Raw genomic sequence first — 13,513 nt, forward strand, 5'->3', positions numbered from 1 at the left:
CAAGATGTTGTAAAATAAATATAAATTAAAATAAGCTTAAAATTAAAATAGCCATCGCGATGACTGAGCGCAAGAACAAATTAAGTGAAGAGTAGTGATGCGGCGAAGAAATAGCACCGGCTATGAGGAGTCTCTCCGAGAAGATTCAAATATGTGGATAACGGTAAAAATAGTTGACACTGGTACTTAGCAGCAAAAATGTTGGAAGTGTTGCATTCGGTGAGATGTGTAGTGTGTAGTGTGTAGAGTGTAGCGGTCCTGGAGTGGAGGCTGTGTTGTTGTTTGTGTTGTTTGCAGAAGTGTATAGATCAAAACTCGTCAAAATTGGAGAATTGAAGAATAGGAGGAACAGCGGAGAGGGATGATCGGAGAGAAAGAAGAAAAAATATGTGGCAAATTAGATGCGCTTCGTGGGAACAAAAAGAAGGAATTATGAAGAAGAAAAAGAATCTGGCACAGAAAAAGATAAACATAGATCAGGACTGGACGTGGAAGCAGAGAAGGATAAGAGAGGAAGTAAGAAGGAAAGCGAAAGAAATAAAAAGTAAAGGTAAAGAGGTAAAGATATGGCATAACGGGGTGAAGTCAGAGGAAGAAGAATGGTGGTGGAGCGAGAGAGAGGGAAAAATGGTAGGAAAGGGGGTGGAAGGGTTTCGAAAACAATAGGGATAAAAGAGAGAGAGGAGAGAAGGGAGAGAGAGGGGAGAAAGGCAGTAAAAATACTATTCTGGAACGTGGCGGGGGTGAGGAACATGGAGGAAGACGACTGAGAATATGTTAGGGAATTCGACATAATAGGGCTAACGGAAACCTGGGTGAAGAAGCAAGGGGCAAGAACTGATGTGGAGAAACAACTGAAAGGGTACAGCATAGAGTGGAGGGACTCAAGAAGGGAAGGAAGAAGGGGGAGAGAAATAGGGGGAGGAATAATGGCGGTAAGAGAGAGGAAAGGGAGGAGTAAGGTTGAATGGAAGAAAGAAAGGACAAGTGAGGTAATAGTAGGAGAAATAAAGATCGGAGGGAGGGAATACATGATAGCATCGGTGAATATGCAACATGAGAAGAAGGAAAACTATGAATACCTAAGCGAAGAGATAGAGGAGAACAGAGGAAAAACAATAACACAGGCCGACAAAAAATTTTACCAAGAACCCGAGTATAGTTTTCCGAAGGTTTTTTGCGCGCTGAATCCGAATCCGAGGTCAGAATTACTCTGGTGGCTCCGGTTTTCGAGATATCCTAACCTTAAAGTGCAAAAAACGCGATTTTTGCCTATATTTGAGGTTATGTAGCAAAGAAAAGAAATTTTTTTTCAAAAAACTGTATACATCAAATTAAAGTATGAGTTTTCTTCTTTCAAATGCCGTTGAGTATGTTTGGATATCTTTTTTTTTCACGAAGTTACACAAATTTGAAATAAAAAGCACTTGGCTAACTTGCTCTACCCAGCGTCATGTGGGTGTGCCTGCTTAGGGGTTGGGAGGGCTGGTTTTAAAGGGTTGAGGAGGTATTTGGGGATGAGGGCTATCTAGATCATATTAGTACGCATACCTGTGATTAGAAAATGAGTTTTTTTATCAAAAAGCAGTTAATTAAACTTGCTCTACCCAGGGTTATGTGGGTGAGCCTGTTTAGGGGTTGGCAGGGGTGGTTTCTACCCGTAAGAGAGCATTTTGTAAATAGAAGCACGATGCTCACAATATTTTTTAGTGTTTTGTCATATTTCCAAGTTTGGTTTAAATTGATGAGTGGCTCTTTAATATGGTTACTTGTTAGATAGCTTGGGCTGAATGATGTGGTGCTTTTTAAATTCATAAAATTTGAAATTTTCAAATTTGTGTAACTTCGTGAAAAAAAAGATATCCGAGCATACTCAACGGCATTTGAAAGAAGAAAACTCATACTTTAATTTGATGTATACAGTTTTTTGAAAAAAAATTTCTTTTCTTTGCTACATAACCTCAAATATAGGCAAAAATCGCGTTTTTTGCACTTTAAGGTTAGGATATCTCGAAAACCGGAGCCACCAGAGTAATTCTGACCTCGGATTCGGATTCAGCGCGCAAAAAACCTTCGGAAAACTATACTCGGGTTCTTGGTAAAATATTTTTGTCAAATTCTGTCGGCCTGTGTAATTATAGGAGGAGACTTCAACGCAAGAACAGGAAACGAAGGAAGAGAATGGGAGACAGAAGAAAACCTAGAAGAAATAAAGGCCAAGGATAAAGTGTTAAACGCATAGGGAGAAGAAATGATAAAATGGCTAGGAGAAAGGGGCTTAGTGATAACGAATGGGAGGAAAGAAGGAGATGAAGAGGGATAAATAATATATATAGGAGCGAGAGGAATGTCAACGATAGACTATGTAGTAGGTAACGAGGAAGGTGATGAGGCGATAAAAAGGGTTCAAATAAAGGAGAGGGTAAAGTCGGACCACTTACCAATAGAGGTGGAATTGGGAGAAAAAATAGCGGAAGAAGGAAAAGAAGAGGAAGAAAGAATGATAGACGACTGGAGCGAAGAAGGTATAAGGGAGTATCAGAGATGGATCGACGCAATAGAGGGAACAGAAAAATGGAAAGATATAAAAAATAGAGTGAAAAACGCAGTTGTAAAAAAGAAGATAAGGAAAAAAAAAGGATCAAAAAAAAGCTGGTGGAGAAAAGAATGTAAGGTAAAAAGGGATAGGGTGATGGCAGAGTTAAATAAGGTAAGAAAAGGGGAAGGAGACAGAGGCAAATACTTAGAAGCAAAGAGAGAATACCGAGAGGAAATAAGAAAAGCAAAAGAAGATGAAGGGAAAAGAGTTGCAGAAGAAATAAGAAAAGATAAGACGAGAAGAAAATTCTGGGATAAAGTGAATGGCAATAGGAAGAAAAGAATTGGATTAGATGAAAATATAGGAGAAGAAGAATGGATAAAGCACTTCAAGGAACAATTGGGAGAGAAAGAAAAGGAAGAAAGCAAAGGGGAAGAAACCGAAGACAGCGAAGGAGAGGAAGGTGAAGAAATTAAAGAAAGAGAAGTAAAAGAGGTAATAAGAAAAATTAAAAAGAAAAAGGTGACAGGAGCAGATGGTATAGCAAATGAAGCGTGGGTGGAAGGCACAGAAGGCTTGATAAAAGATATGACAAAATGCTTCAACGGAATATGGAACGGAGTAGGATATCCGGAAGAATGGAGGAAGGGAATAATAGTACCAATATATAAGAAAGGGAGGAAAGAAGAAGTAGGAAACTATAGAGGAATAACGCTGATGGATACGGGATATAAAATATATGCGGAAATACTGAGGAAAAAGCTGGAAAGAGAACTAGAAGCTAAAGAAACGCTAAGCGACACGCAAATGGGATTTAGGAAGAAAAGAGGAACAATGGACGCAATATATATATTAAAAACAATAATAGGGAAGGAAATAAGGGAAAAAGGAGGAAAACTGTTCGTATTCTTTGCAGACATGAAGGCCGCTTTTGATAAAATAAAGAGGAAGAAAATATGGGAAACAATGAAAGAGAAAGGGATAAATAGAAAAATTAGGAAAAGAATAGAAGAAATATACAAGAAAACAGGGAGTAAGGTAAAAGTTGGAGGAGAAATAATTGGGGAGTTTGAGACTTACAAAGGCGTAAGGTGCTGGAAGGAGGGGTAGTGATAGGAAGGAAGAAAATATGGACATTAGGATATGCAGATGATATAGTGATGATGGCAAAGAGTGAAAGTGGAATGAAAGCAATGCTGAAAAAATTAAAAAGATACCTGGAAGAAAGGGGATTAGAGTTAAATGTAGGAAAATCAAAGATGATGAAATGCTGGAGAGGAGGAGGAAGGGGGAAGGAAGAAGAATTCGAATGGGAAGGTGAGAAGATAGAGATGGTTAAAGAGTACAACTACTTGGGATATGTAATAAGCAGAAATAACGGAAATAAAAAGCAGATAAAGAAGGTAGAAGGGAAAATAAATATGGGACTCGGAAGACTATGGGGGCTAGGAGAAAAGCTATTTAGAGAAAATTGGGAGCTAAGGATGAACCTGTTCGATGCAGTGGCGAAAAGCGTTATTATGTATGGAGCACAAATCTGGGGATGGAAGAGATATGAAGAAATAGAGAGACTACAACTAAAATACATAAAGTGGGTATTAGGATTAGATAGAAACACGCCAAGTTACCTAATACGATGGGAAACAGGAAGACAAGAAATGAAAGGAACAGCATTAGAAAGAGCAATGAAGTATGAAAACAAAATAAGAGAAGAAAAAGATGGCTCAAAAAAAGAAGCATGGAGAGAATTAAAGAAAAGGGAAAGAAATGAAAAAGATAAAAAGGGTAAGAAGGAGGAGAGAGAGGAAAGGCTGGAAAAAAGTAAAATATACAGAGAGAGGGAAGAGGGAGATGAAATGAGGGAAGAGTTTTGGGAAGAAATAAGAGATGAGCTAAAGAAAAAAAGATGAAAAAGAACTAGAAGAAAAACTAGAAAAATCAAGATACATAAACGAGTGGAAAGAGCTGACAGAAGAAATGAAAAGGTATAGGTTAAAGGAAATTCAAGGAAAGGGAAAAATAAAAGGCCTGCAAATAAGGGAAAGGTTTAGGTTAGGTAATGAAACGAGAGGAAGCAGGTATTGGGAAAAAGAAGAAAATAAGAGATGCAGAATGTGTATGAAAGAGGAAGAAAATTGGAAGCACATGGTACAAAAATGTGAAAAAAGCAGAAAGGAAGGGGAAGAATTGGAAAAAATAATAATAGGAAGCAAAGAAAAGATAGCGTGGATGATGGAGATAAAATGGAAAAGAAGAAGAAATGGAGAGAAGAAAGAAAAAGAAAAGCAAGAAGACGAAGCTGCAAGACCCTAAGGAGAGACGGAAACAGAAGACAGAGAAGCAAGACTCGCAGACACATCTACACACACATACATACACACACATACACACAAAACACGAACATACGCGCAAACATAAACATACACATGCACACACACACACACACAAGACACAAGTAACAGCAACTACACAAGCGAGAGGAAGCAGGTATTGGAGGATGGAGCAAAATGGAAAAGAAGAAGAATCGAAGAAGAGAAAGAAAAAGGTAAACTAGAAGACAAAGCATAAGATACTAAGGAAAAATAATTAAGGTTGAGGAAACGAAAGGCAGAGGGAGCAATAGGAAACAAGAAAAATGTGTCAAAGCCTTAATAAGGAGAAAGATATATGAAATGATTAGCAAGATGGAGAGCAAAAGTAAAGGAAAGGCAAAGATGAAAAGGCAAAAGAAAGTAATAAAGGAAAAGCTGAAAAGAAAATATGCAAGAAAGAGAAAAACACAGAAGAGCGGAAAAGGCAGATCTTGGAGAGAGAAAGAGGAAGAGAAGATTAATCAGAAGAAAGATGAGAAGAAAAGAGGAACAGGCAGGCGCAGAAGACAGGGACACAAGAGTTGCAGACACACCTACAAATGCACATATTTACACAACACACACACACTCTCACGCGCGCACTCACACACACACACACACACACAAAACACATACATAATCAACTACACAAACTGGATACGAGACACAAATAGTAATATAAGAAATGTAAACCAAATGTAACATATAAGTTGTAAATAAATAAACTAACTAATTTACAATATAATAAAATTTTACACCTGTAAACGAAAATTTGGAGGGGCAATAACAGTGTGCCTCACAGTTAAAGGCGAGGTCGCCGTCTTTAACGACTAAAAATTAAAAAATTATTTCAATTAAAATTTGGCTGTCACCCTCCATGTTTCACAAATAATCTATAAATATAACATTCTATGAGAGCAGAAATCAGACGAAATAAAAAATCTTTAGTCAATTTTAAAAAACAACGTTTCAACAAAATCATGTGCAAAGGATTTTTTTGTGTAGTAACCGTGTCACCTCTAATATTTCTTTGGTGTTTTTTCAATCACGTTTCTAATGATCTTTTACTTTCATTAACATGAGTAGCGGAACATTGTTTACAATGAAATTTGTAAACTATTCCTGTTCCGTCTGTTAATTTGGACTAATCTTTTCCTAGACGTATTATCCCTCAAAGAGGTTTATTTAATAATGAAGCTATGTAATGTTACATTTATGCAAAATTTATTTACACTTTTTGAATATTTTCATGTTGTTTGGAATGGCAATAGTTGATTGTTTCAAACGAACTCACTTTAAAAAGAGAAAATAGAAACATTATCTTTTAGATTGATCTTGCTTAATGTTTCTTTTAAATGGATACCGTTGTTGATAAATGACGCTGGCTTTATTTTAACTGGTTTTAGAGAACTATATAAAATTTTGGCTATCATATATGAGTAGGGCTATAAATCGAAGTAATAATCGGTCGCAATGAAATATTACTTTGTGTATCTTGGGAAGTTCGTAGCACTTTGCTATTGTCGTATCAGTTTGTGTAAAGCAATTATTATGAAATTGTTTCTGTAAATATTCATTATCATTCCATCCCTGCAGAATACTCTATGCATATTATTTATTTAAACTTAGTCTAACTTTAGTCCTCATTGATCTTTATATTTATCGATTATTTAGAAAATATTATATATATAAATTTTTTCAGATACGATGACTGATAACATCATTTCGAAAATATACTTGGCATCCGACAAATTTATCCTCTGCTACATGCGCTTCTTCATGCGAACGACCAAAATGTTAAATTTCAGATTAGTATTGTAAATTCCATGTCTATTAGTAACTTGGTAGTAAAGAATTTGATTCTTTGTTATTATTTTTCAGAATTTCATCTGCATCTCTGAAGCAAACTATACTTTCGAAGAAAAACTCATTATCTACAGACCAGGTAAATTATTTTTTTATTTTATATTACAGGTAAAAATTAAATTTTAGTTAAAGAGTGTCTTCAAAAATCGTCTGTTTTGGCGAACTCGTAATTCATTCCAATTTCTGTTGAAACCAATTGTATATTATTAGAAAAAGTTATTTACAAAGTTTAAAGTAGAGTTCAACTCTAGTTTTGGAGTTATAAGCTGTACAATGCGTCGTACACTTACTTTGGCATATCTTACACATGGAGTTAAAATTTTTAAAATACACTTTTTTTTGATGACCTATAATTAAAATCAGAGTGGTTTTTTAGACCCTTTGAAGAATTTATTACGAATCAGAAGTTCGATTTTCATAATCCGAAATGTCTGATTTAAGACAGACAATGCTACTTTCAAATCAAAAAATTAATGCTAAGTGTGGTACATTTAGGTTTTTGTGGTAGCTTATCACGAACTTGAGATCAGATCATTATGCAAAATTGAAAATAACACGATAATCATGGCAATTTCCTTTTGACAGTTAAAGATTTCAGGCGACAGAGGAAAGAAACTCTGAAGAAAATTACTATCACCGAAGAAAACATTTCACTTAAATCTTAACAGTTTAAACATTTTATCTGTGTTACTAACTTTTTTCTTCTGTAATATATTTAATTTCAATATATTTTTAAATATATAATCATTGGAGTATAGTGTAAATTCAAAAGTAGATTAGTATTTAGTATAATTTTGAGTACGATTTATTGTATAGCTTATAACTCCAAAACTAGAGTTGAACTCAACTTCAACCTTTGTAAATATCATGTTCTAATCATGTATAAGAAGCTCCAACATAAATTAGAACAAATTACGAGTTCGTCAAAACAGGCGATTTTTCAGGCTATTTTTGGAGTCACTACAGAATTTTAACTAAATAAATTCTGATAAACAGATTCTGTTAAGGATGATCTCTCACTCGCAGTGATTCTCATAGCGGTTCCGCAAATAAAAAAGCACTTCTTGAGTTCATTCTGTATGTATGTATGTATGTATTTATTGATTTCAGCCTTATTACATGGCCCAGAAATGGACTTGGTTGAGTCGTACAAAAATATGCTTAATCTGTATCTCATGTTCGCAATCTTCCATACTTTACAACAGCAGCACAAAAATATATTTGGTACATAAGTCACATTTTGTTTCACCTTATTTTTACAGAGTTTGTTTACATTTTTTCATTTTGTAATTTTACATTTTTATACATTTTTATACATTTTTACATGTTTCTATTTTTTTGCTTTGCATTACTATTCCTATTTTTATCTCATTGCAGCTACATATTCTTGTGTACATATATTTGTAACATATTTGGGAACTGTTACATATATTTTAATACAGGCCTTTGCGTGAGCATATCTATATATAATTTTTTTTTACGTTTATGTGCTTTTTTTTATCTCAGTCTTTTCGTACATTTTTTTTTTATATCGGGATGTGAAGGGGGGCGGGGAGGGGGATGAGGATGATAAGGTACTATTCTTTCTATACTTTTCCCCAGTCTACCTAATTTTTAATCTACCCATTCCTCCCTACAACTTTTCTATTCTAATCTTCCGCGTCTATTAAGTCTTTCATTCGCTTCTTTTTCTTTGAATCTGTATCTACTTTTTTTACCCATTTTGCTACCCTATTATTATTTTTGCCTTCCCATACTTGTTTGAAGTCCCTAATTTCTATTCTTCCATCTAGAGAGTTTGCCCATTCTTTCATTACTTCGCAGTCGTTAATTAGATGTTGAAGCGTACCTAGTCCTATACCGCATATGTGGCATAGCCTGTTTTCTTCTGCTAACCAATATTTATTTGCCTGTTCTAAGTTTCCGCATCTCAACCTCGCTAGTTCTTTGTAATGTCTGCATCCCTTGGTCAAGTATTCTGGTCTGGCAATCGTTATACTCTCCTTGTACCTCTTGTTATACTTCGCATTTTCTATTTTTTTCACTATTATCTGTCCTTGTATAGCTTTTTCCCTCTTTAAAATCTCTTCTTTCGTGTCTAATTCTTTCTCTTCAAGATTTTGTACTCCTATTGAGCTCAGTCCTAAGGTGTTCAGGTACTTTTCTTTTTCTTTCATGTAGTCATCTTCTTCTTTTTCTTTCTCTTTTTCTAGCCAACAAATTTTTGTCAATCTGCTTTCGTCGTCTTCTCTTATTTTTTTTCAAATTCTAGTGCCCTGATTCCCCATCTGCCTTTCATCTTTTCTATATCTATTTCCCTATATATTAAATACCTAGCAGTGCAAAAATCTAGTCCTAATACCCATCTCCAGTACGTCAAGAGTATATTCTCTAGCTCTTTTCTTTCTTCCCATCCCCATAGCTCAACTCCGTATTCTATCACACTTCTCACTAAGTAGTTGAACAACATTTCTCTTCTACCTATATCTCCCTTAATCGCTCTTTCTCCTAGGCCCCATACTTCTTTAACTGCAGTTATTCCTTTCTTCTTTAATTCTTTGATGTGATTCTTATAATTTCCTTGAGCATTGAACGTAAATCCTAAGTATTTGAAATTTATCACCTGTTCTATTTCTTTTCCTTTCCATTTCCAAATTTCTTTCTTTTCATTTGCTGCTTTATTGAAAATTTTGTTTTTTCTGTACTTAAAGTTAGATCCCTCTCGTCTAAAAATAATCTAAGTGTGCTTATCATGTCTAACATAGCTTCCCTATTTAGAGCTAGGAGTACTATGTCATCTGCATAGTCTAGGGTCCATATTCTCGAATTACCTATTTTTATCCCTCCAACGTTTCTCACTTTGAACATTTTCTCTAGTTCACTTATGTATAAACAAAACAGAATCGGGCACAAAACACATCCCTGTCGTAGTCCTAGTTCCGTCCAAAAATCTTCCGTTGTGCCGTCTGTTGTCCTCACTCTGACTCTCGTTTCTTCATATATTCCTTTCATCCTTTCGGTCAAGTATTTACTTACTCCTATCCTTTCTAGGATTGTCCACAGCTTTCTCCTATTTACCGTATCAAATGCTGCCTTCAGGTCTATGAATAACGCGTATAGTTTTTCTTTTTTTCTTTTTGCCCTTTTTATCACATGATCCAAAATAAAGATATTATCCAACGTTGATCTTCCTTTCCTAAATCCAGCTTGTCCCTCCGGCAAAAGTTTCTTTTCCTCTACCTCTTTTACGAGTTTCGTCCTAATAATTTGCGCGTAAATTTTATACGCTGTGGGCAGCAGCGTAATTCCTCGGTAGTTGTTAGTGTCATTAGTATCTCCTTTTTTGAAAATTGGGACAATAACTCCTGTTTTCCAACTATCTGGTATTTCTTCCCCATCCCATATTTTTCCTATTATTGCTATCAGTTTGTTATTAATTTCTTCGCTCCCATAAATCCATGCCTCATTTGGGATATCGTCCCAGCCCGGCGTTTTCTTTTTCTTCAGAGATTTCCAGGCGGCTCTTATCTCTGCCTCTATAATTTTTTCCTCGTCCTTTCTTTCTGTTTCTGTTTTTCTCTTTTCGCCTGTTATTTTATCCTTTGATCCTTGCAATAGTTTTTCGAAGTGCGTTTTCCATTGCTCTTCCGTGATTTTATTCGGTTTTTCTACCCTTCTTCTCTTTCTCCTAAACCTCCCTATGTACTCTCATACTTGATTTTCATTTTTGAGATTCTTTAGTTCCACTAGTTGCTCTTCTTTCCACTTCCTTTCTTTCTCTTTGCATGTCTTTCTCCAATCCTTCTTGGCTGCTAGGTAATGGCTTTTTTGCATCTTTCCCTTTTTCCACCTTTTATATTTTTCCTTTGCTCTTCTTTTTAATATTGAACAGTTTTTGTCCCACCATATTTTGTAACCTAGCTTCCTTTTTCTAATTTTTTTCCTTTCAATCGTCCAAGCTTTTCCTATAATCTCTTTTGTATCTTTCCATCTGTCTTCTACGCTATCTTCTTTTTTTTCTACTAGCTTATTACATAAATCTTTGGTTTTTTCTTTAAATTGCTTTATTGATTCTTCGTTCCATATTGTCATTTTTTTCCAGATCTCTTTTTTTTCTTCTGTGTAATTTTGATAAATTTTTTCGTGTTCTTCTGATTTTATTTCTAGTACTAAGGGTGCGTGATCCGAGTCGATACTATCTTCTATCCTAAACTCTAAATCTTCGTCCCACAACTCATCATTCACCATTACATAATCAATTACCGAAACCCCGTTATCTCCTATATATGTAAACTCTCCGTCTCTGTCTCCTTGTGTGTTACCATTCAATATTTTCCATCCTTTACCTTCACATAGGTCCACTATCTTTTCCCAGTTGTTGCTGCATTTCTTATCTTTACTTTTCCTATAGATATAGTCCTCTTTACCGCTGAGAACAATGTGTCTACCTTTCTCTCCTATCCTTATGTTGAAATCTCCTCCTATGATTATTTTTCCTTCTTCGTTAACTTCTATTTCTTCTAGTTTTTCCATAATTTTTTCTGTATTTTTCGAGTTATATACTGACCAGAAGGTGAACGATTCCTCCGCACTAATAATCTCCGTTTTTACCAATCCTTCTTCTATTTCTATTGTCCTTGTGTGACCGCTTCCTATCAAGTCTTTTCTTACTCCTATCACAAAACCTCCCGATGCTCTCCCTTCCTTGCATTTTCTCCTCGCTTCTATAATTTCCCATTCAAACTCATGTGGTAGTATCGTTTTGACGTAATCAAATCTTTTCTTTTCTATCCATGTTTCTGACAGGCTCACTACATCATTTTTAACTACGTAATTCCAAAAATCCATATCTTTACCTAGTAAGCCTCGCACATTCCAAAACAACACTCTTTTCTTCCCTAATCCTAGTTTTTGGTTATTGATTTCCTTATTCCTAGTTTCTTCACCTATCGCATTTTTCTTAGTTCCATTGCCTATCAGATTTTTCCTAGCTCTTTTATTTATGGCTATCCTTGTTTCCTTATCTAACTCTTCAATCCTAAATTCTCTATCTATCCCTTTGTTCCTATCGTTAATTTCTACTATTACTTCAGTACGACTACTCTCCCCTCCTCTCTCTCCTCTTTCGTCTCCTTTCTCTACAGTCCGTTTCGGGGCCGCGTTCCGTTTCCCTCCTTAGCTTCCGTCGTATTTGTTTCCTTACTCTGATTGTTTTCTACCCGGTTCACAGCTATCTCCGGCACTTCTCTTCGCAGTCTTACTACGTCATTTTTTGCTTCCTCGTATTCAATTTTCCTAATACTCTCTTTATCTTCCCACTTTATCCATTGGTTATTCACACATACCCTGCCTACCCCAATTTTGACCTTCCAGCCCTTAACCCTTCTGTCATAACACCATTTCTTTATTTCCTCCTGTTTTCTTCTATCTTCAAAACTCAAATCACTTTCTATATAAATTTTTGATCCTTTAAGCTTAGATTTATTTGTCATAATCTTTCTCTTATCGTCTTCATTCTCCAATTTAGCAATAATTACCCTATCTCGACCCCCTACCACTCTCGCGTGAATTATTTTTAGCTTGATACCTAATTTTATGCTCAAAAATTTTTCTACCCATCCCTTGAAATCATTTCTCAAATTTTCATTTTCATTTTTCTCTATTTCCTCTATTTCTTTCTGTGCCCCTTTCACGACTATGTTGCATGCTCTTTCTATCCTATCTTTATTATATAATAATTTTTTCATTTGCGTTACCTCTTTATCAGTGAATCCGTCTGATATACCGCTCGCCCAGGTGCTCTCACGGCTGTCCGCTCTCCTAATACTACTCTTTGCGGTTCGTCTGCTCCTTGTACATGTCGTGCTCCACACCGAGCCTGCCGCTCTATGTATATCTCCGCTCGCAGGCTGCGACTCGTCGTCTCCCTCCCCTTCCGTCTCGTTCGCCGTTGCGAGTGCCGATGCTAACCTTTCCGAAACTTCTTTTAGCGTCTTCTCTAATTCTTCAACTTTCACTTCTAACTTTTCCGATTTTTCGTTTAGTTCCTGTATTTCCTTTTTCTGTTCCTCTATCTGCCTATTTATCTCTTTGTTTTCCAGATCTCGTTTATTACTTTCCTTTATACACTTTTCCTTCAGCTTCGCATTTTGATCTGCTAAATCCTCTACTTTTTTTTTCAATTCCTCCATCTCGTCGTCTCTAAAGGTTACTTTCTTTTACGTTTTGCTTAACGTTCTTTCGAGTGTTAGTTGTCTTTGTCTCGTATTTATTGTCGGTCTCGTGAGTTTTAAAGCAGGATTTAATTTACCGTTCTCACTTGCGTTTGCCTCGGCCGGCTTATTTGCCATGCCTTCGTCACCTCTCTCGTCGCCTTCTAACCTCCAAACCTCGCTCCGATGGCCAACTCCTTTTTGTCACTTTAGCTTTTTATTTAAGCCGAAAACTTTTTACTCACTCTATTCTTCTTAGCTTCTTACGTATTCCTACATCGTCCCTACAATTTTCTAAACTCACATTGCCAATAAACTTTTATCAAATGTCGAGAGACGCTCGAGCCACGTGCATGCACTCGAGCAGCCGCCACCAAAGTCCTTGAGTTCATTCTGTTATTATCACGAAAGATATTTATATATTGAAATGAAAAAAATTGGAAATATTCCTCTTGGTACCTAGTTTTTTACGGTTTTACACAATTTTCGCTAATTTTATTTGTTTGTTTATAAAAAATTATAACCTAGAAAGCTACAAAATATCG

General features: G+C 35.8%; 1 protein-coding gene across 1 annotated transcript; it reads right to left on the reverse strand.

The window, feature by feature from the left end:
• Positions 1 to 9,007: 9,007 nt before the first annotated feature.
• On the reverse strand, positions 9,008 to 12,947 carry LOC131675385 (uncharacterized). The gene is made up of 4 exons (XM_058954354.1): positions 11,960 to 12,947; positions 10,471 to 11,894; positions 9,462 to 10,356; positions 9,008 to 9,357 (listed from the first exon to the last, which is right to left on the reverse strand). Exons 1-4 carry the CDS (start codon positions 12,945 to 12,947, stop codon positions 9,008 to 9,010), a joined length of 3,657 nt encoding a protein of 1,218 aa, XP_058810337.1.
• Positions 12,948 to 13,513: the final 566 nt, after the last annotated feature.

This window comes from Phymastichus coffea, unplaced genomic scaffold (assembly GCF_024137745.1).
Source record: "Phymastichus coffea isolate CEN01 unplaced genomic scaffold, Cenicafe_Pcof_1.1 PCOF00020, whole genome shotgun sequence".
In the NCBI taxonomy this organism is placed as follows: Eukaryota; Metazoa; Arthropoda; class Insecta; order Hymenoptera; family Eulophidae; genus Phymastichus; species Phymastichus coffea.